The 21,038-nt window shown below is 38.0% G+C and overlaps 1 protein-coding gene across 1 annotated transcript in view; it reads left to right on the forward strand.

Annotated features, from left to right (window-relative positions):
- LOC145999169 (glycine receptor subunit alpha-2-like) overlaps positions 1-21,038 on the forward strand; it is a 125,568-nt gene that overhangs the window by 53,369 nt on the left and 51,161 nt on the right. Inside the window, exon 6 of the mRNA XM_083136102.1 lies at positions 17,292-17,450. Within this exon, the coding sequence (XP_082992228.1) occupies positions 17,292-17,450 (159 nt within the window). The remainder of the gene's footprint in view (positions 1-17,291; positions 17,451-21,038) is intronic.

The following is a 21,038-nucleotide window of genomic DNA, read 5'->3' on the forward strand; positions in this document are numbered from 1 at the left end:
GCATCGTTTCTCATGCAGCATTGCCTATTGCAAGCGTCTACCGTCTCTTCAAAGATAAGGAGGCCATTATCATCCTTGATCTACTCAATAGACATAATGCATTATTGTATCAACAAAATTACAAAGCAAAATTTGAAAAATGGGAAACTAAACAAACTATTTGTGAGCACAGAGTTCTGTCAATTCTTATATAGGGCAGAGAGGGGTAATAGCAAGTGGCGGGCAATGCCACGCATGCATGTTGAGACCACCCCTTGATCATAATGGACTCTACCCAGCATCGTTATGTAGCAGAAGCTTGTCTGAAGTTGCACGAGCAGTTTGGTCGATGTCGGCGGAAGTGTTTCACGTTGGTGAAACTTTTTGTGTTTTTGTCATTTTTCTTATGAGATTTTGTCGGGAAATAACTGCAGGTAAGTTGAAATTTAGTATGGCTATAATAAGAATTCTCAGTCTATCCACTACGTTGGTACCTTTAGTTTGAATTGCAACGTGGTTTGCCTCAGTTGTTCCTGTTTTAAAACTGTATGTTCTAAGCGTATTTCACTGTTTCAGTGAAGCAGGTTTCAGGGTAAAGAAGTGCCAGGAAGACGGAAGGGAGCATAAATACTGAAGCTGTTTGTTTCCACCACAGACTTCAGACCAAGATAGTATTTCAGATGCAGAGTTGTATCAAGATGACAGTTCAGTTGACTGTAATTCCTTTCCTCAATTCAATGATACTCAGAACATGTGTCTATTTTGAGGGGAATTTTGTCGGGATAGGGAGTTGTGGTACAGATGTGTGCTGTGCTTGGGGTGGGTACATGCAGATTGCAGTGATGCAGACAGTGCAGTCAATTATAAATGTGATTCTTGTTCAGAAAAATGGACATGGTATTCTACACCATTGTCAACATATGTGATTTGTTTTGCATACGCTTTGCATCACTTTCATTTTTTCTTTATAACGCTGTAATTTTTACTTATTTTGAACAATGTAATCCTAAATGTATGTAGTATTTCCACTAAGAAAAAGAGCTTTGTAAGTAAATAAATAATTTCACTGTAACCGTTCAAAGTTATGTGCGTGCAGTTCCCCCTCTCTCCCCTAGATCTTATGTGACATCATAATGCTCTGGGCGTGAATTACCGGGTTTCTATTGACTTTTGTATTGCCGGAAAGTATACTAGCTAACATTTCAACTGGCGCACGTAAAGCAACCAATTAGTGCACGTATGGTGTGAATACAAATCCAAGCAACTAAATGCTGCAATACGGTGTAAAAATCAGGACGTTTGAGCAATGGACATTTCCACTCAATTTTTTTACAGCAATTTTAAAAACTACACCCTGGAAAAATTATCCCTGCAAGTTCTCGCGTTTCTCTGCGTCCAGTTTAAGGCAAAAACGAGACTTCCAAAGTTGCGAGGCTAGCGTTGCGCTGAAAACACGCCTCGCCATGTTAATACGTCACGAGTTAGAGAGAGCTCGTTTGTCGTCTGCTTCGAGCGTCCAGTTTACTGGGGGTAGTCCAAAGTAAGTATATATATAGTTGAGAAAGTAGCGCAGTCTTCCCTCCCGAAGCTGAAAAAAGAGGGTCGTGGGCGGTCCCAACCCTGACGTCACTCACAGGACAGGGGTGACTCTGTCACTGACCTTTCCGCTTGTTATAGGATCTGCATTTGTGCGAGAGAGTGTGAAAGTGCCTTGTTTTTCCTTTTTCTGTAGCTTGTGTCATAGTGGAGAATTTTTTTTTGCAACAACAATAACATTTAAGGAAGATGCCGTGCAATTGTGCTGTTGCTTTGTGGCCGAACAACGCAAGAAATACTGTAGGTGTAAGCTACTTTTCGTTCCCAAAGGATCCGATTACGTGCAAGATATGGGTTTCAAAGTGTAAGAGGTTAGATCCTGTTAACGCCAAAACAGCGACAGTGTGCTCATCGCATTTTCTGGATGCTGATTACGAACGGAACTTAAAAGCAGAACTGCTGAGCATTGCCTGTAGACCGCAACTTAATAAAAACGCTGTACCAAGTTTAAATTTGCCTGGTTGTGTGGTGAATTGTAGTAGTGTGCAACAGCCAAATGACATAATTGATCGAAGTGGACGTGCCAATAAACGTCAGATTAGAAAGCGAGCATTGGAAAAACTTGAAGAGTTGTCTCCTCGCAAAAGAATTTGCATGGCACATAATTCAGAGACTTTGAGTACTGGAAATATATCCAATCTGCAACAAGATAGTGAGTTCGAAACGCTGACAAAGAAATTAAAATGTGCTGAAGAACAAATAAAGAAACTGCAGACACTATATGATGAAAGTGCTAAGAAAGTAAACAAAGTAAAGAAACAATACAATCGTTTATTACATAAAGTGAAGAATTTACAAATTAGCAATAAAAGTTTGAGGCAACAGTTAGTAAAACTTCACAAATCAAAGCAATCTGCTTTCAATGTGTCTAAGAAAGTAAGGGAAATTCTTCGACCAGTGTTTTCCTCCAACCAAATCGAATGTCTTCTTAGCCACAAAAGCAGACCGAAACTGTGGTCGAGAAGTGATATTGTAAGTGCATTAGCACTTAGGCATGTGTCAAGAAAAGCTTACACCTACATGAGGAAAAATATGAAAATCCCTCTTCCAAGCATTTCCACTTTGCGTCACTGGACAAAAAAGTTTCACGTGTAGACCAGGCCTTCTGAAAAGTGTTATTGATGTTATGAAGAGTTATGGAGAATCACTTCAACCACACCAAAAGTGCTGCGTATTATGTATGCTTCGACGAAATGAATATATACTCCAAAGTTGCGTACGATGCTGAGAGTGACACTGTCATGGGACCGTTCAAGAATGCACAGGTAAATAATTTATTACTTTACTTACAAGTAGAATTAACAAGTTATTTATATAATGTTAGAACGTAACAGAAGTCAAATTCTAGCATAACGAATGAGCAAGTAATCATTTTCATTCATTGAGAGCCTTTCCGATGGCGCAGTTCTGGAGTCGTCACCTTTCAATCAAGTGGTCCCTGGTTTGATTCCCGGTGGAGGCACATAGTGGTTAGGATCCCACTTTAAACTGTAGGTCCAGTCCCGATTAGCCTTACTGTGCATAAAGTGGACTTAAAACACCAAATCAATCCAAATCATTCATCATTGACTGCGGAGTTTTTCCGCTGCAACCTTCATCTTTTTCTATCTTGCGTTAGCGTGTGCGCGCGTGTGTATTCTTACTGTGTTGGAAATGTGAAAAGATATAAGGTAAAATATGAATAAAATTGCTAGGGTGTGTTCACCAAAACTCAGCGTTAATTTTTTGACTGAAGTTTTTCTAATAGAAGTAAACTACTTTAAAGTCCTTAAAAAAGTGTTACATAGCATAATTAAGAATGAAAAATACATATTAAAATTTGGAAAGACACATCTCGATAGACTGTGTTATCAGGATGAAGTACTAAATTTATTAGTAGTTCATAATGAGATTATTATCAAGTATTAATACCGTAATTATTGCTCGAAACTCAACATTTTAATGACAAGATTTTAGAAAGTTTTTTTTTTTTTTTTTTACAGGTCATTCTGGTTCGCGGGTTGTACGCCCCATGGAAACAAACTGTATACTACAACTTCGACACCCAAATGACTAAGGAGATCTTATATTTAGTAATATCAGCAGTGCAAAGTGCGGGCTATGAAGTTGTTGCGTGTGTTTCCGACTTGGGAGGTGGAAATATAAGGGTTTGGCGAGAATTAGGTGTCGCTTCGAGTCATCCTTCGTTTGTGAATCCGAATGATAAGGGACGGAACATTTGGGTATTTGCAGATACTCCACACATGCTTAAATTGCTAAGAAACCATTTTATTAATAAAGGTTTAGTCTTGCCATCGCAGAATGTCGTAACAAAAAAAGTCATACAGTCAGTGTTAGATAAAAATGAAAGTGAACTTCATTTAACGGATGCACACATTTGCGTATCAGGTCGCGAGAGACAAAGAGTATTCTATGCCGCTCAGTTATTTTCTAGAAGGACAAGCAGTGCTATATGTTATTTATTCCCAAATGAAGTTGAAAGTGCAGAATTTTTCGCATTAATTAACAACTGTTTTGACATAATGAATTCATATGTTAAAGAGAATTTTGATGTTAAATTAAAAAGTGCTTTTGGAGTGCATCTTGGACATCAAACCATGGTGTTAAATGAAATGAAGCAGGTCATCGAAAGTGTTCGCGTGAAAGGACATGGAAAATTGTTGCCTTTTCAGCAAGGAATGATACAATCTATCAACGCATTATTTGGGCTCTATTAGGATATGAAACAGAAACACAATATGATTTTTTTACTGACTGCAAGGTTGAATCAGGATGTAATTGAAAATCTTTTCTCGCGTCTTCGTGGCATGGGAGGTTTCTATGATCACCCTCTCCCTACAGAATTTAAAAACCGACTTAGGCTGCTGTTGTTAGGAGTGAATATAGGACAACTTCCCCTAAAAATGCCAACCAGGGATCAGTGCGAGAATGATGAATTACACAGTAGGACATACAATAGTGTTTTTAGTACGATGGTGTCTGACCTTTTACTTGACAAAGAGGAAGGCGAATCAAAGACGAAGGATAACACCGATGGCAGCGAACTCCAGTTTCCAACAGAGTGCAGTGACAACGAAGCCCACGACTGTTCCAACGAAGGTTTATATTATATCGCAGGTTTCATTGCGCAAAAGTGTCGGCATTTAGATAAAGATTTGGGTTCTCGTACGGACAGTCTTCCTCCCGTTCGTCAAAAAGAGAAAAAATGGGTTGACATAGTGTCGCGTGGTGGACTGTATAAACCTACTGAAGAATTTTTCCAAATCATTGAACAAATGGAAAATGCATTTTGTTTATACAATCCTCCTGGTGATTTAAGCAGGGAATGTGGAGTAATGAAAGCAATGAGGAAATTATTACTTTTCAGGTTTGCTATGATAAAGAAGGAAATTATAGATTTATTTGTCAAAACTCGGACATACATTCGTATCAGGCATTTAAATTCGAAAATTAAACAAAATCGAAGTCTGCTCAAGAAAGGTAAAAAATGGTTGTTATCTAATTAATGCCAACCTGTAGTCAGGCATGACTAACTTTGGAGCGGGAACTTGTGATCTAATTTACATTAATGTATATTTGACTTTGAGAACAAATGAGAAACAAGTACTCAATATTTTGTGTGTGTTGACGCTTCACGGGATATAAAAAGCCATCTATCCAGACTCTGAAATGAAGCGTGAACAGAGTGTGAAGTGAAATAACAATAGTGTTTGGATTATTTATGTTTGCTACATGTGCGCAGTGCAGTGTGTGTGCTTTTGTGTATTTCCTGGCGTTTTGTTAATGCTTCTTTCCTGGACATGGTAAGTCACATTTATCAATTAATTTTAACTTGTGCATGGTAGTATATTTTCTTTCATTTGTATTTACATTTTGGTATTTTGATATTGTAATGTCTCGGCCCCAGTGATTTATTCACTAACTTCGCCCTAACACTCCACACAGTTTTTAAAAAAGGACAACTTTGTGGTTATTTTGGCTCTAAGTATACCTTTTCACCCCCATAAACACGAACTTACACCCCTAAAACAGAAAATTCTGAATAGACCTCTGCTCCACCCCCGAGCCGGCTTTCCCGCTTTTCATTACATGTTAATTATATTGATAGTTAACCTTCGGCGACACAGTTTACTAGATATAGTCTGCTCTATACATATACATTTACTTACACACACACGCTAGAACATTCAATCGATTTTTAAGACAAATTTATTTCCAAAAACACGGAAGAAGTATATATGAATTCCTATGCTGTTGCTTGTGCTCGTCTTTGACATGTCCTGTGTCTGACGTCATCCGTGGAGGTTTACGAATGGTTCCGAACTTTTCCGAACGCCAGACTGCACCTCCCTGGGTAGTCCACGGTGAGCGAACATCTGCAGCAGTTTTACAAATCTGTACAGATTTAAATAATGGAAGAAGGAGCGATAGAGGAAGAGAAAGCTTTGTAATGATCATACTTCAATCCCTGTTGCTCACGTGCAAGATAAATGAAAAGGTTCCGCTGCATGCGTGTTCTCAGGTCATGCGAAAAAATTTGGTTACTGACCAAATTTTCAAAAATATATTTCAAGCTTATTTATCGAAATTTACCGTTAACTACGTAGTGCAAAATAAGAATTTTCACATTCTTCACTTTATTTATAAAGCCTATTTTACTTAATTTTCCATAAAGTATTTCAGTTTGTGTTTCATTTCTGTTGTGCAAATTATGATCAAATATTTTTTGTGAAGATAAGAAAATACACAGAAGATTACACCAGTTGCATAGTACATATAAATACTTAATTTATGTATAATTATTATGAAATAATATGTATAACATTATATCCCATACTGAAATGGTACGATACATTTTGTACTTCGAAAAAAAAGCCTCCTCACCTTTATACCCGGAACGCATTAATTGGTTGGTTCACATCACCACTATCGAGACGATAGTTGAGAGTTGTTGTAAATGTCTGTCTCGTGTTTATTTGTAAATGTCTCAATTTCTTTTTTGTGTGTGTGTGTGTGTTTGTTTGACTCCTTGTTTCGACGTTACGAGCCCTCGAAAACTGGATATCATCCTGCTTATATATGCAAACGAAACCGCCGATTCAAATTGAGTTTTATTGTGTACTCAAAATTTTTTCAGAACTTGTAAATTACAATTTCTTCAAAAATTTTCACCAGACATGGGGGCAATTGTAACGAACCTGAGAGTTTAAGGTTTTATATTTGCAAGAAGTTAAGATTTTTAAAATGTTTGTTACTTCAAATAATGTGCAATTTGTCACAGACAACTATAGTTAGATTGATACAGTTGTGGTTGAAACTTGTGTATATGTTTAGAAATACGTCATAATCTGTTCGTGTTGACGTCACTTTCTCATCTCGGCAGAGGAAGTAAACCCATCTGAATGTTTTTCACCTGACGACATCAGTTAGAAAACAGGTGAAGGTGAGAAATCAACAGAAACGTGGTAACGGTTAATGGAATGCCCAAATAGTGTAATTGGTAACTATTTTCGTTTCATTCTAGCTATACTCGGAAATAATAATTAAGTACAGAAACTTTCGTGTATTTACGTTTGTCTTGTCCAACGTTAATTCTATATGCAAGTGTGTTTAGTGGTTGTGATGTGATTTAATATGCTATAGAATTGTTCCTCTTCAGCCAGAAACGTAAGCAAATCTGTACCTTGCTTGTAAGTCCAAATAGGATAGGAAGTATGTGATTATAAAACTGCGTTTAACTTTGAATACTGTGTGGTGTTTATTTTCTACCCAGCAAGCCCTGATGATTTGCAAAGATTCTCATGATCCCGAATAAAGGAGTAGCGGACTAACTTTTTGATGCCTGGTGTACAACCGGGGAACATTGCAAGGTGATACTTAGATTGTGCTGGTTGGGGGTGGTGGTAGTGTGTGTGTTTGTGGGGGGGGGGGGTTCTCCTGCATCCCGACTTCGAATACTGCTTGTAGTCATTCATCTTCATTATCGCGATTAGCCAAAAGTGGGAAGAAATGTGACGTTAGAGAAGATGCATACTAAATTAACCATGCATTCTCATCGTTGCGGTTAACAAAGTGACGGAAATACGACGTAAAAGTAGGATAAATAAATAAATTTGCAATATATATTTTAACTGAAGAAAACTGTAGTTTACTGCAGGAAATTTAAAAACTCCGCGTACCTTTTTATACCGTTTCACCTCTTATATTGCAGACATTGGCGTGTATACCAGACTGTTCTAAACATATAGTTATTTTAAAATTTGCAAAGAAAATATTATGACGAAAATAATTGTAATTCCATAAAAGGCATACTTGTAACAATTATTTACTTCTTGCCAGTCAGAACCACCCTACGTATTAGCAATGAACAAGGCTGTTCATATGTTCAGCCATTGACTGTTACCAGTTTTGCTTTGTCAGCCTAATGGGAAAACCCTCTACCGAGTGGCTAAATATAGTAAATACTACTATACTGTTAGGACATAATTCATCTACAAGACATGAAGCAAACATTTTTGCACTGGAAGTTATAAGAGGGTCATTCCATACCTTGCAGGGAGGGGAGGGATCCCCAAAGGCTAAGGAAAAAATACCCTGACAGAAAACCAAGGGGTAGGAAGGGCTCCGAAGGCAAAGCAACACCAACCTACCTAGGGGAGTAAACCTTAAATAAATCCTGGTCCTCCAGGTTGGGAGTTGCCCGTAGGGTTAACTCCCCTACCCCATCAAAATAACTTGTTACGGATACCACAAGATTGCCTCGGAGGAGATCGGATAATTTGTTGACGACCCGGCGAAAGAAAAGGCTAATGAGAAGGAAAACCGATATAATGCTCGCAACCTGGAATGTAAGGACATTGAAGAGACCAGGAAAGCTGAGAGAAATAAGAGAAGAAATAGAAAAGTATGGAGTGAAAGTGGTAGCATTACAAGAAACACGTTGGAAAGGACAAGGAATGATAACGTCTGGAAAACATATACTGATGTATAGTGGAGGAGAAACTGGTAATAATGGAAGTCTATCAAACCAAGTATTATTAACTTTACAGCAATTAATGATAGGATGTGCTCAGTCAGAGTTAGAGCAAAATTCTTCAATATCACAATGTTTTTTGTGTATGCCCCCACAGAAGAAGCAGAGGAGGAGGATAAAGATGCTTTTTACTCAAAATTAGAAGAAGAAATAAATCATGTACACAGGCATGATGTAAAAATCATACTAGGGGACTTAAACGCCAAAATAGGAGGAGAAGAGATGTACAGAAGCATAATTGGGACAGAAAGCCTGCATGAAGTAAGCAATGATAACGGAATGAGATTGATAGACCTTGCAAGCAGTACGGAAATGGTAATTAAAAGTACTTGGTTTCCACGAAAAGACATAAAAAGGAAACCTGGGTGTCTCCAGACGGACGCACGAAAAGCCAAATAGATCATGTTATAATAGACAGGAGATATGCCACAGATATTATGGAGATCAATAGTTGTAGAGGTGCTGATGGAGAGACAGACCACCATCTAGTGAGAATCAAGTATAGACAGAAAATTGATGTGAAAATATCAAAAAAGGAAAGTAAGAACATGAAACATAATGTAGAGGAACTCAGGAATGCCAGAGTAAGAGAGGAATACCAAGAAAACTCATGGAGGCACTAGAAACAAAAAAGGATATATGGGAGAAAGGAGAACTAGAATGTAAGTGGGAAATATTAAAAACACTAATATGTAATGTAGCAGAGGATACATTGGGAAAGAAACAAAACAAGAAGAGAGAACAGTGGTTTGATGAAGAATGCTAAATACTAATACAGGAGAGAAACGATGCCAGAAAAAGGATGCTTTAACGGACAACAAGATTGATTGATTGATTTAGTTTATATTTTACTTCGCGTTTTGTGCCTCTTGGCTAATTTGCGAAGATGGGGATGAGTGATGAAATGATGAAATTGATGAATGGACATTCACAAACAACCAAGCCCGACCGGGATTCGAACCCGGGACCCTTGGCGTCGCAGCGCGATGTGCTAACCACTCGGCCACAGGGTCGGGCCGGAGAACAAGACAAGTAGTGGAAGAATATAGAGAAAAGAGGAGAGAAGCAGGTAAGACATGTAGAGCCAAGAAAATACAGTTTGAGAGAAATAAAATAGAAGAGTTAGATGAAATGAAAGATAGAAATTAGATACGAAAGTTTTATGAGAGAACAAGAGATCTGAAGAAAGGATACCAACCCAGAGCAGTTTTCTACAAGGATAAAGAAGGAAACGTCATTGGAGACAAAAGAAAGATGATGGGAAGATGGCAGGAGTATTTCTGTGAATTACTTAACGGAACCAATGAGGAGGATAAAGAAGAGGGGAAAAGTGATGAAGAAGAGGAAGAAATAAGTGAGGAAGAGGAGGAAGAGATACTACCAACTTTAAAGGATGTAAAAGGTGCAATAAAGTCTCTAAAGAATAATAAAGCGCCAGGAGAAGATGGCATAGAATCGGAGCTGTTGAAATATGGTGGAGAGGGAGTGAAGAAGGCCATATATGAAGTGATAAAAGAAGTTTGGATAAAAGAAGAAATGCCAAGACAGGACAATAGGAATAATATGCCCGGTACATAAGAAAGGGGATAAAGCTAAGTGTGAAAAATACCGGGGGATAACACTACTGGATGGAACTTATAAAGTATTTGGTAAAATTTTAGCAACACGATTGGAAGATTGGATGGAAAGAATCATGGGAGATTACCAAGCAGGATTTAGAAAAAATCGCTCCACGATGGACCAGATATTTTTACTGCGCCAAGTGGTGGAGAAGTTCTATGAGTATAACAAATAACTTCACCAACTATATGTCGATTTTAAACGAGCATACGATAGTCTGGAAAGAAATAAGATCTACAGTATAATGGAAGAGTTTGGAATCCCAAGGAAATTGATAAGACTGACAAAAAATGACAATGAAAACAACGGAATGTAAAGTCAGAGTTGAACAGGAAATGACAAACATGTTTAAAGTAGAGAAAGGACTGAGACAGGGAGATTTACTTTCTACAATACTATTTAATTTAACATTGGAAAAAGTACTCCGACAACTACCAATCAACCCTGGAGGAACAATATTAAATAGACTAACACAAATAGTAGCATATGCAGATGATGTAGCTTTAATAGCAAGGAATAAGTAAGCTATGGAAGAGAGTTATCAAGTATTAGAAGAGAAAGCTCAAGAACTAGGACTGGAAGTGAACACAAATAAAACCAAATATATGAAGATGGGAGATCCAGAAAGAGGCAGAAGAGAGCCTTACATAAGAATAAATGGAAAAGAATATGAAAGAGTGGAAGCCTTTAAATATTTGGGCTCAATAATAACAGCAGATAACAAGACAGCTACAGAAATACAGAAAAGGATAACAAGTGGAAATCGATGCTATTTTTCTTTGCAAAATGTGTTTAAATCTAAGAATGTTAGTAGGAACACAAAAATTAAAATATATACAACAATATTAAGACCCATAGTAATGTATGGTTCAGAAAGTTGGGTGATGTCGGTAAGAGAGGAATATTGGTTGTTAAGGTGGGAAAGGAAAATACTGAGAAGGATATTTAAAGCGGTAAGAGATAAAGAGGGATGGAGAATGAGAACAAATATGGAAGTACAGGAATTGTTTAACCAGCCATATATTATAGTGAATATCAAACAGGGTACAATACGATGGGCTGGGCATGTTCAGAGGATGGAAGAAGCACGGGTTGTCAAGAAAATATTCAATGAAAAACCGGAAGGGAGAAGGAGAAGAGGTAGGCCCAGGAAAAGATGGATAGAGGACGTGGAAGAGGACCTAAGAAGATTAGGAGTTAAAGGATGGATAAGAAAAGCAGAGGATCGAGATCAATGGAGAGAGGTAGTCAGGAAGGCCAAAGACCTACATGGACTGTAGCGCCGACCAGTAAGTAAGTATTCCATGCCAAACCATCCAATGGTGGTTGCATGACCATTTTAGAAAAAAATCATTTTTAGTACATATGTTTGTACATGTTTCTAGATATCAAAACCAATGTTCAAAAAAATTATTGCCTTTAATTCTCCTGGGGCAGCCATCTTTCCAACATGGCGCATGGCTCTTTTTGCTCATATAGCAATATACAGAAACCTTAATATCTCAAAAACCATTAAAGCTAGAGACCTGCAACAAAATTCATATTGTAGCTAATGAAGTACACTTCCTATGATATTCAGGTATGTTTCGGTTGAAATTGCATCGTAAGTACGAAAATTATGGTGGAAAATGGGGTAACAATAGTTAAAAAATTGCATTTTTAAGCCCGATTTTTTAAAATAAAGGGGTTTAGTCTAAGGCTTGATTTTTCTTTTCATGTGTAGACCTACCTGCAGGGTTTCTGTAAATAAAATATCAGTGCTTAGAAATGCACCCCTTTTTTTACAGCATGGGCTCAAACATGGCCGTTCATTGAATTTTGACAGTTTTCGGGGTTAAATATCTCAGATGGGTCCCCTTTAAAAATTCTGAAATTTGGCACATAGGAAGCCATTCATGAACCTAACTCACAGTAAAAATCTCATCTTTTAGATTCAACTCCTTTTGGTCAATATGAGGTAACGTATGTCACCTAATTTCTGACGTTGCAAAGTAAGGTTAAACTACATTCCATATTTAGAGTAATGAAGTATTTTCTTTTTCTTTTTTAAATTTGTTTTAAATAAAGGCTCAGAAAATATAGTAACATAAGGTTTTAATACTTGACTTACCATAAATTGAAATTACAAGGTATGACAATTGAAAATCTGCGAAATTTCATTGCAAAAGGTTTGATTTATTAGGTACCCAGTACCAGTTGGTATTGTCAGCTCCAAAACTGAGCTTCCCCCATATTTTGATCAATGTAGCAGTACATTCAGCTTAAGATAGGCAGTGGCATGCCCAGAAATTTCGAAAGGGAGGGAAGGGGGAGTTACATATACTTTTTTAGCATACAGACCTGTTTTTGCCACATTATCCTGCCTTTGACGTAATTGTTTATGGAATACTAGGCCAAAGGTATTGGGTTATAACCCCCACAAACCCCTCCTTGGGCACTCCACTTAAAGTAGGGTATTTATTTTGTAGTGTCAAAGCTGGTAGAATATATTATCTTTTGTTTCCTTAATTTTCCACCTTTTTTTTTCTTCCACGAAAAGACATTCGTTGAAATAGATGTGAGTCATGCACAGCAGAAGATTCAGACACATGTTTTGATAGGATGTGAGGCAAACCTGGAATTGATCTGTGCATGTACAATCTCTGCTGTCATTCTTCCTTTGCCTAATGTGCCGAGAGTAGTAGTCACTTGTGAATATTCGTTATCTGTGACAGGAAATGGAGTATTCTGTAATATTTTTAACTGGAGAGGACTGTCATAGATACCCTTTTGGTAAGGTTCCCAAAGGCTTAACTAATCTTAACAAAGTCAGTGAAAATGATAACACTTCTTAGGTCAAGACTACAGGTGTATGGCTTAGAGACAATATGCAAATACCATTAAATATAGCTTTTTATATGGTAAAGTATGTTGTAATCTTCAGAAGTACCATTTAAAGAAAATGTTAAGTAAGGTAAGGTAAAAAAAAGTGTCAAGAAAGACTTATACCAGTTAAATCAATACGCCTGATCTGTTGGAGAAAAAGTTTCATATGTGGAGAAAGTGACTCACTTAAATGCCAGATTTGAAATTATGTATTTGTGCCAAGCCAAGGAAATTCACGAAGTCTGTTCTGTTTTTTATGCATCTCCTGTTTCAAAACTGAGGAGGCTGATTGCAGAAAAACAATATAGTGATCTTGCTCGAAAAACTATTCACATCCTACAAGGAGTGCAAAGGAAACTGAAAAGTTACTTTTCACTAAGTATTAAAACTGAAGAAAAGGAAAGCAAGTGTGACAATCCTTTGCGTGGCCAGTACAATCATATAATTGAAATTATAAGAAGAAAATTGAAAATGAGCAAGAAAACTAATGTTGAAAAGGTCAGAATCATCAGTTTGATTGCTACCACTTGGTCAAGAGAAAATATGTGATGAACTGAAGGTTTCTGATAATTTACTTAGGAACTTAGTGAAAGAACAAAGAATCCTGCCTGATTTAACAAAAAGAATGAATATGAAACTGGAGCTGACAATACCAACTGGTACTGGGTACCTAATAAATCAAACCTTTTGAAATGAAATTCGCAGATTTTCAATTGTCATACCTTGTAATTTCAATTTATGGTAAGTCAAGTATTAAAACCTTATGTTACTATATTTTCTGAGCCTTTATTTAAAACAAATTTAAAAAAGAAAAAGAAAAGACTTCATTACTCTAAATATGGAATGTAGTTTAACCTTAATTTGCAACGTCAGAAATTAGGTGACATACGTTACCTCATATTGACCAAAAGGAGTTGAATCTAAAAGATGAGATTTTTACTGTGAGTTAGGTTCATGAATGGCTTCCTATGTGCCAAATTTCAGAATTTTTAAAGGGGACCCATCTGAGATATTTAACCCCGAAAACTGTCAAAATTCAATGAACGGCCATGTTTGAGCCCATGCTGTAAAAAAAGGGGTGCATTTCTAAGCACTGATATTTTATTTACAGAAACCCTGCAGGTAGGTCTACACATGAAAAGAAAAATCAAGCCTTAGACTAAACCCCTTTATTTTAAAAAATCGGGCTTAAAAATGCAATTTTTTAACTATTGTTACCCCATTTTCCACCATAATTTTCGTACTTACGATGCAATTTCAACCAAAACATACCTGAATATCATAGGAAGTGTACTTCATTAGCTACAATATGAATTTTGTTGCACGTCTCTAGCTGTAATGGTTTTTAAGATATTAAGGTGTCTGTATATTGCTATATGAGCAAAAAGAGCCATGCGCCATGTTGGAAAGATGGCTGCCCCAGGAGAATTAAAGACAATAATTTTTTTGAACATTGGTTTTGATATCTAGAAACATGTACAAACATATGTACTAAAAATGATTTTTTTCTAAAATGGTCATTCAACCATTTAAAAAAAAAATTGGTTGATTTGACATGGAATGACCCAAATACTTGTTTTACACTATAAGAAATGACCTTTTTTCTGTCACTTTCACGGCCCATGCTAGGTTTACGGGACGAGCAGAAGTCCTGCCTGCAAGCATATCTAAGTGATGACGTCAGGTCAATCTAGTCTGTGCAGAGACACGTTTTCAAATCAGTGACGTAGGAGGTGAATGTCAGCGGTGTTCGAAGGCGTGTTTCTCGAGAACCAAAACAAATATCGCCGAGATATTTTGCACATCTCATTTTTGTGTCATTATCAGTAAAATGATTGGATTTAAAACGTTTTTCATGTCAAAGTGGAAAATGTCCACTGTAATGCTCGTAGGCCTAAGCCTAGGCTACATATTAATTAATTATAATTTCTGCATGTCGAAGCAAAAGAGCTACATGTGAAGAGGATATTAAATTTAGGATCCATTTTCCATTTCTTGATCACCTAATTTCTAAATTAAAGGATAGCTTTACTAAGGATAGTGATGTGTTAATTGTATTTAGCCGTTTTAGTTCAGAAAGTGTCAATGAAAAGCTACAATATTTCGCCGCCCACTACAGTTTAGAGTCCGAATTAAAGCTGATGTCTAAAGTTGTGGCACTCTAGAAGGCAGAATGGAAACTAAAAATAATAATCCTTCATCTTCTTGCAGTGGTTGAAACGTTCAAAATTGCCTTTCACTTTTTAAGCTTTGTGTTATTGAAATAGTCCTGGACACTATTTTTATGCGATGGAAAAACAATCAATTCTGCCCCCCCCCCCCTCCGAAAGTTAGGTCCGAACTTAAGCCTATATTAAATCCCCGAGAATTTGGAAAGGAAATCACAAGAGACTAGGGACAGCATTAGCACCTTGGGAAGTACATGCTAACTGCACCAAACCTGACCTGCCTAATCTATCCACGTAGGCATATACTGTAATAGCATATATAAGCATGTAAATAGGTTTAGAAAGTTATATTTTGTTCATTTAACCTGTTATATGCATACATGTATGGATTAGGCAGGCCAGGCTTTGTGCTATTAGCATGTATTGCCAAGGTCCTAATGCTGTCTCTAGCAGCTGTAAGGAAATCTGTAGCCCCAATCATATCACGCTAGCGCCGTCACTGACCCTAACCGCCTGAACAACCTTGCCTTATTGGCTGTAGGAAGGGAAATTCTCAAATAAATAAGCATCAAAATAGAGAAATTCGCCTCAGCTCATAGTGTTATTTTTCAATAATTTTGAAATTCTGAATTTCAGTTTTTTCTCACAAGTTCGGTTTTGGTATTTTTCCATATTTCCCACTAGTATATTATACTGTTAATTAGTTTATAAAGTTTAATTAATACACTATAATGTTCTGAATGATAATGAAACCTAAAATTTAACATTTTCAATGAAAATTTCCATTTGTATTGTTTACTACCAGTATTTAAACTTCCTATTATTGGACAATAAATCATTGTTTATATAACGTAATAACTATGTAAATTTTTAATTGAAGATGTGTCCTACCTTAATATTTGACAGCCTTCCAATGGCACACCTACACCAGAAGCTGAAGTCGACACTGCCGTAGTGATAACGATGTTGCCTTGTAATCAAGATCTCTGCTGGAGGCACATTGCACGATGGATCAAATCCCACTTTATACTCTTTATACAGTCTCGATTAGCCTATCTGAGCTTAAAGTGGTCTTGAAACCAACTTTGAAGTGCCAATATTTAACCTTTAACACATGTTCTGGAATGTGTAGTTATCCTTACACACAGATAAGTAAATGAATGCAGAGAGGTGCGTCACAAAAAACACAAATTGATGCACTGAAGTAGAGGTCGACTTAAAAATACTCACTTCCATCATAAATTGATGCACTGAAGTCAACATAAAAATACTAACTTCCATCATATAATGCATTTGGCGGTACCTTTACAAACGATACAAAAGTGTGTAACATGTAAACCTGATTCCTTGCACAGTCTAATAAACACGCGATGCGTTTCTGGCGTATCAAATCCAGGGTATTCATAAAATCCCGGTACCATTACAAAAAAACATACCTCGGAAACTACATGCAATAGAACAATGCTGTTGATTGCAAAATGAACTACGACTCTCCACGTTTATATGCCATACACCTCAATGTGCGCCCCTCTAGTTGCTCTCAGAACATCAAGGCGGTAATCCACTTCTGCCCATACAGGCACAAGCATATCACCAGTAACAGTTAGGATACCCTCCGTCATTTGCTTCGAAGAGTAACAACATCTGGAACAGGAGTGCGGTAAACACATTTTTTGACATACCGCCAGGAGAAGAAATACAAGGGTGTGATATCAGGAGAGCGCGTTGGCCAGGGCCATCACGGCCTATCCACCTGCCAGGGAAATGCCCATCCAGAAGACCTCGAACATCCTTGAACGAATGAGGGGGTGCCCCATCTTGTTGAAAAATTATGGTTGGCTGGAAGTATATCCATGCTTTGATTGTTATATTGCATGTAGTTTCCGAGCTATTTTTATTGTAATGGTACCGGGACTTTATGAACACCTTGCATATTTGATACATTTAGTTTTCTCTGTGTAGGTGTCGTCGATTTCCCATCTTCCGCTGTGCATGTTTACGTTTATCATGAATGTTCCTTTATATTTCAGTCAGATACCCGAAGTCGGAGGTGGTCGTCTCGTGGATATCAGGAGATAATTTTCGTTTACCGCATGGAGATGGAAGAAGAATCATAGACTTAGCAAAGTTTACCGTAGAAATCATAGCCCCGCCGCCAAATTTTACGATGGAGGTTCCTTCCTTGCAAGGTACGTACAATGCATTTAGGAAGATGCTACATGAATGTTAGGAGTCATGCAATATATGACATTTGAAAACGAGTCCAAAGAAGCTAATTGTACTCTCCACATCGGAGCGGTATGGCACGTTCCATCTGGCATGTCACTTTGGCGTGAAACCCGACAAAAAGCTTTATCTCTTGTCTGAGTGGGCGATACTAAGAATGTTCTAAATGATCATAAATACTGAGCTAAGTTATCAAAATAGTAATTTGAGTTTTCTGAAAACCTGTGACGGAGAGTAGGTATTTTGTGTGGGTAGGACTGTAATTAGGAAGTCACGCCATGCCTTCCTCAAAATCCATTCAACATGTAGGGTTGATTGATTTGGTTTATTTTAGTTTGCCTTTCTGCCACTTTTGGCTAATCGCGACGATGAGGATGAGTGATGACATTTATGACACTCACAAAGAACACCATGCCCAGGTCGGGATTCGAACCCGGAATCCCTGGCACTGTGCCATGCTGTGCTAATCACTCCGTCATAGAGGCCGGCCATTCCACATGTAGAAAACGTAGGACGAACCTGAGATTTCTTCAATTTAGGTAACAGCACTGGCGTACTCAAAGGGGAGCTGATGGGAGCCCCTCCCAAAATATTGAGAAAATCAGTTTTCAAATAATAGCAGTAAACTCGGGAGAGACGAATGTGGCAAATGCCAATTCCCATCCCTTAAAATGACACCAGACCAGTTTACAATTCTTGTATTTGAACAACTATTAGAACGAAGGTCAAAAATGGACATTACAAAATATGTCACAGTGTATCCGCCCCGCCTAGAACTTAGCTATGTAATACCCACCTTTGAATTCCAGCCCCCTCAGACAAAAATTCTCCGTAGGCAACTGGATAACAGAAGGTGTTAATGAAGTTACAAGTATGAGTCAATTCACTGAATAAACTATTAAATGATACTTATGCCGTGGTCAAGTCAATAGGGCGTCTGACTACTACGTGTATAACCCTGGATCGATTCACGAAGTCTCATCTCAGGCCGGTCTCTAATCTGTGCGTTCCTGGATAATAAAAGCACCCGGAGCTTGGTGCTGATCACATCACTTACAATAAGGTTTTTAGATTGATTGAGTTGGTGTTTTAAGTCCACTTTATTCACAGTAGGTCTAATCGGGACTGGAACTACAGTTTAAAGTGGGATCCGAACCACTACGTGCCTCCACCTCTAGATTACAAGGCAACGACGCTAACACTGCGCCATCGGGGAGGCCCTACTTCCAATAAGGCCGCGATCGAATATGTGTGGGGCCATTCCTTCACACTCCATAGTAGATAAAAAATGTGCATCTGACTGCAACTCTGATTTCTTGACCAAACGACCACAAAAAGTTGAAAAACTCACTTTCTCTCCCCATTCCACGCCTCATTTATTGCGCTGACGATGTTTCACGGGTGCAAAAAGGCAGTGATGAGTGAAAGATGAGCTCTCATCCTCTCATCCTTCTCATCTCTCTCATCCTCCTCTCATCCCTCTCATCCTCCTCTCATCCTCTCATCTTCCTCTTATCCTCTCATCCTCTTATTTTCTCATCCTCTTATTTTTTGAAAGATGAGTGCACCTTATCGTAATTTTCCAAGTCTGGGACCAAATGTTTATATATCGTGATCTTTGTAAACCTCTCCTCTCATCCTCTTATCCTCTCATCCTCTTATTTTTTGAAGGATGAGTGCACCTTATCGTAATTTTCCAAGTCCGGGACCAAATATTTATATATCGTGACCTTCGTAAACCTCTCCTCTCATCCTCTTATTCTCTCATTTTCTCATTCTCTCATTCTCTCATCCTCTTATTCTCTTATTCTCTCATTCTCTCATCCTCTCATCCTCTCATTTTCTCATCCTCTCTATTTTTAGAATATTGTCGTCAACATTAGAGATGAAGTTGGAGTGCTGGAATCAACGGGGGCCAAATGTTTATATATCGTGATCTTCGTAAACCTCTCCTCTCATCTTCTCATCCTCTTATTCTCTCATCCTCTTATTTTTTGAAAGATGAGTGCACCTTATCGTAATTTTCCAAGTCCGGGACCCAAATGTTTATATATATCGTGACCTTCGTAAACCTCTCTCTCGGGGGAAGGATGTGGCATATACACACACACACGTGCGCGTATGCCTCTTATTATTTCCGTATTGTAACACAAACAAACAAACAAAATAATAATTGTTGTTTTTTAGGATACCTGGCCCCTATAACCTCGCCAGGGTGCGTGGTGCCCAACCAAAAAAGTAAAAGGTTTTCTAACGGCTGCGGTTATAGATTACCGCACCTCTATAGAGTTTCACGTGTTTTTTTTTTTTTTTCTCTCAAACTTCCATGAAACTCTACAGAGGACCTCCGTAATGCATGCAACATGTACTAACGACTCTAGTGTTATTTTGATGTTGTGATATTTTTGGATATAGAGTTTTATTGTGAGATATAGATAAAAATAATTATGTTTATTATTAATATTTTCTTGATGAAGATGGAGAATGTATGTGTGTGTTACAAATAAAGTTGCATGCTTTTTTTTCTAGTGTGTGTGTATGTGTTTTTGATGTTTCGACAGCATCTGAAACGATAAAAAAGAAAGAATTTTATTGTTAATTTTCTTGTGTAAAAACAACAACAAATTTTTTTGTGCAAATTTTCTGATTGTCTCGTGCTATAGTGATGAAAAAGATATTGTAACTGATAACTAATGAAATTGACATTGTAACTGATCTGAACTAGTGAAATTCGTATTGTGCCATTATAACTGATTGTGCTAGTACTAAAAATTTCTTATTGTGCAAGAAAATAGATGTTAAAAACTTGTTAAAACTGCTCTGTGACCCTCTCATTCTTCACGTCGTAGGCGAAGGACTTCTCTGCAATCAGGATGACACTGCATAGGGTATCCTCGGGCAAGACATCGTGGAACTCGCAGACGACCTTGATGTTGGTTCGATCGTTGACCACAACCTTCTTTCTCTTAGATGTGTTGATGACGGTCATGGGTCTCCGTGCTTTGAACTCGCTGGGCGTGTAGTACATGTCCACACTTCCCTCGGTCACGCGTTTGTAAGCCGAAAACGCTTCGTAAAGTTTGAGGTAATCGTTTTTGGTCATGTCGAGGTTGTAATTCTCGCGCGGGAACACTTCGTTCCTGCCGTTCTTGAGATAAACGTTCTTGATCTTGCAGTCGTCGAATTAGCTGGAATCTTTTTCCTGATTTTTGTCCCTCCCGGTCTGAAAGAGCACTACGACGAAATCTGGCATGTCGAACTGTATGTTGTTGAACTGCGTCGTCACGTCGAATTCCATGTGACTTCCGGACGCCATCTTTTGCACGCACTGGTAACCGTGAAAGTGAATCGGCACCTGGGGACTTTTCAAGATCTCCGCTTTGTACTTGAGGGCGTAGTTCGTTTCGTATTCCACCACCGGCATTCTCAATTCCATGCTTCGGATGACGCATTTCGCTGCTTCGGGTAAAGTGTTGGGCAGTGGCGTGGTGCCGTCCGGAGCCAAAGTAGCGTATCGCATCAGTGCGTCGTTGTCGTTGGCCGCTCTTCGA

Source organism: Lepisma saccharinum, chromosome 15 (genome assembly GCF_977018435.1).
Source record: "Lepisma saccharinum chromosome 15, izLepSacc3.1, whole genome shotgun sequence".
In the NCBI taxonomy this organism is placed as follows: domain Eukaryota; kingdom Metazoa; phylum Arthropoda; class Insecta; order Zygentoma; family Lepismatidae; genus Lepisma; species Lepisma saccharinum.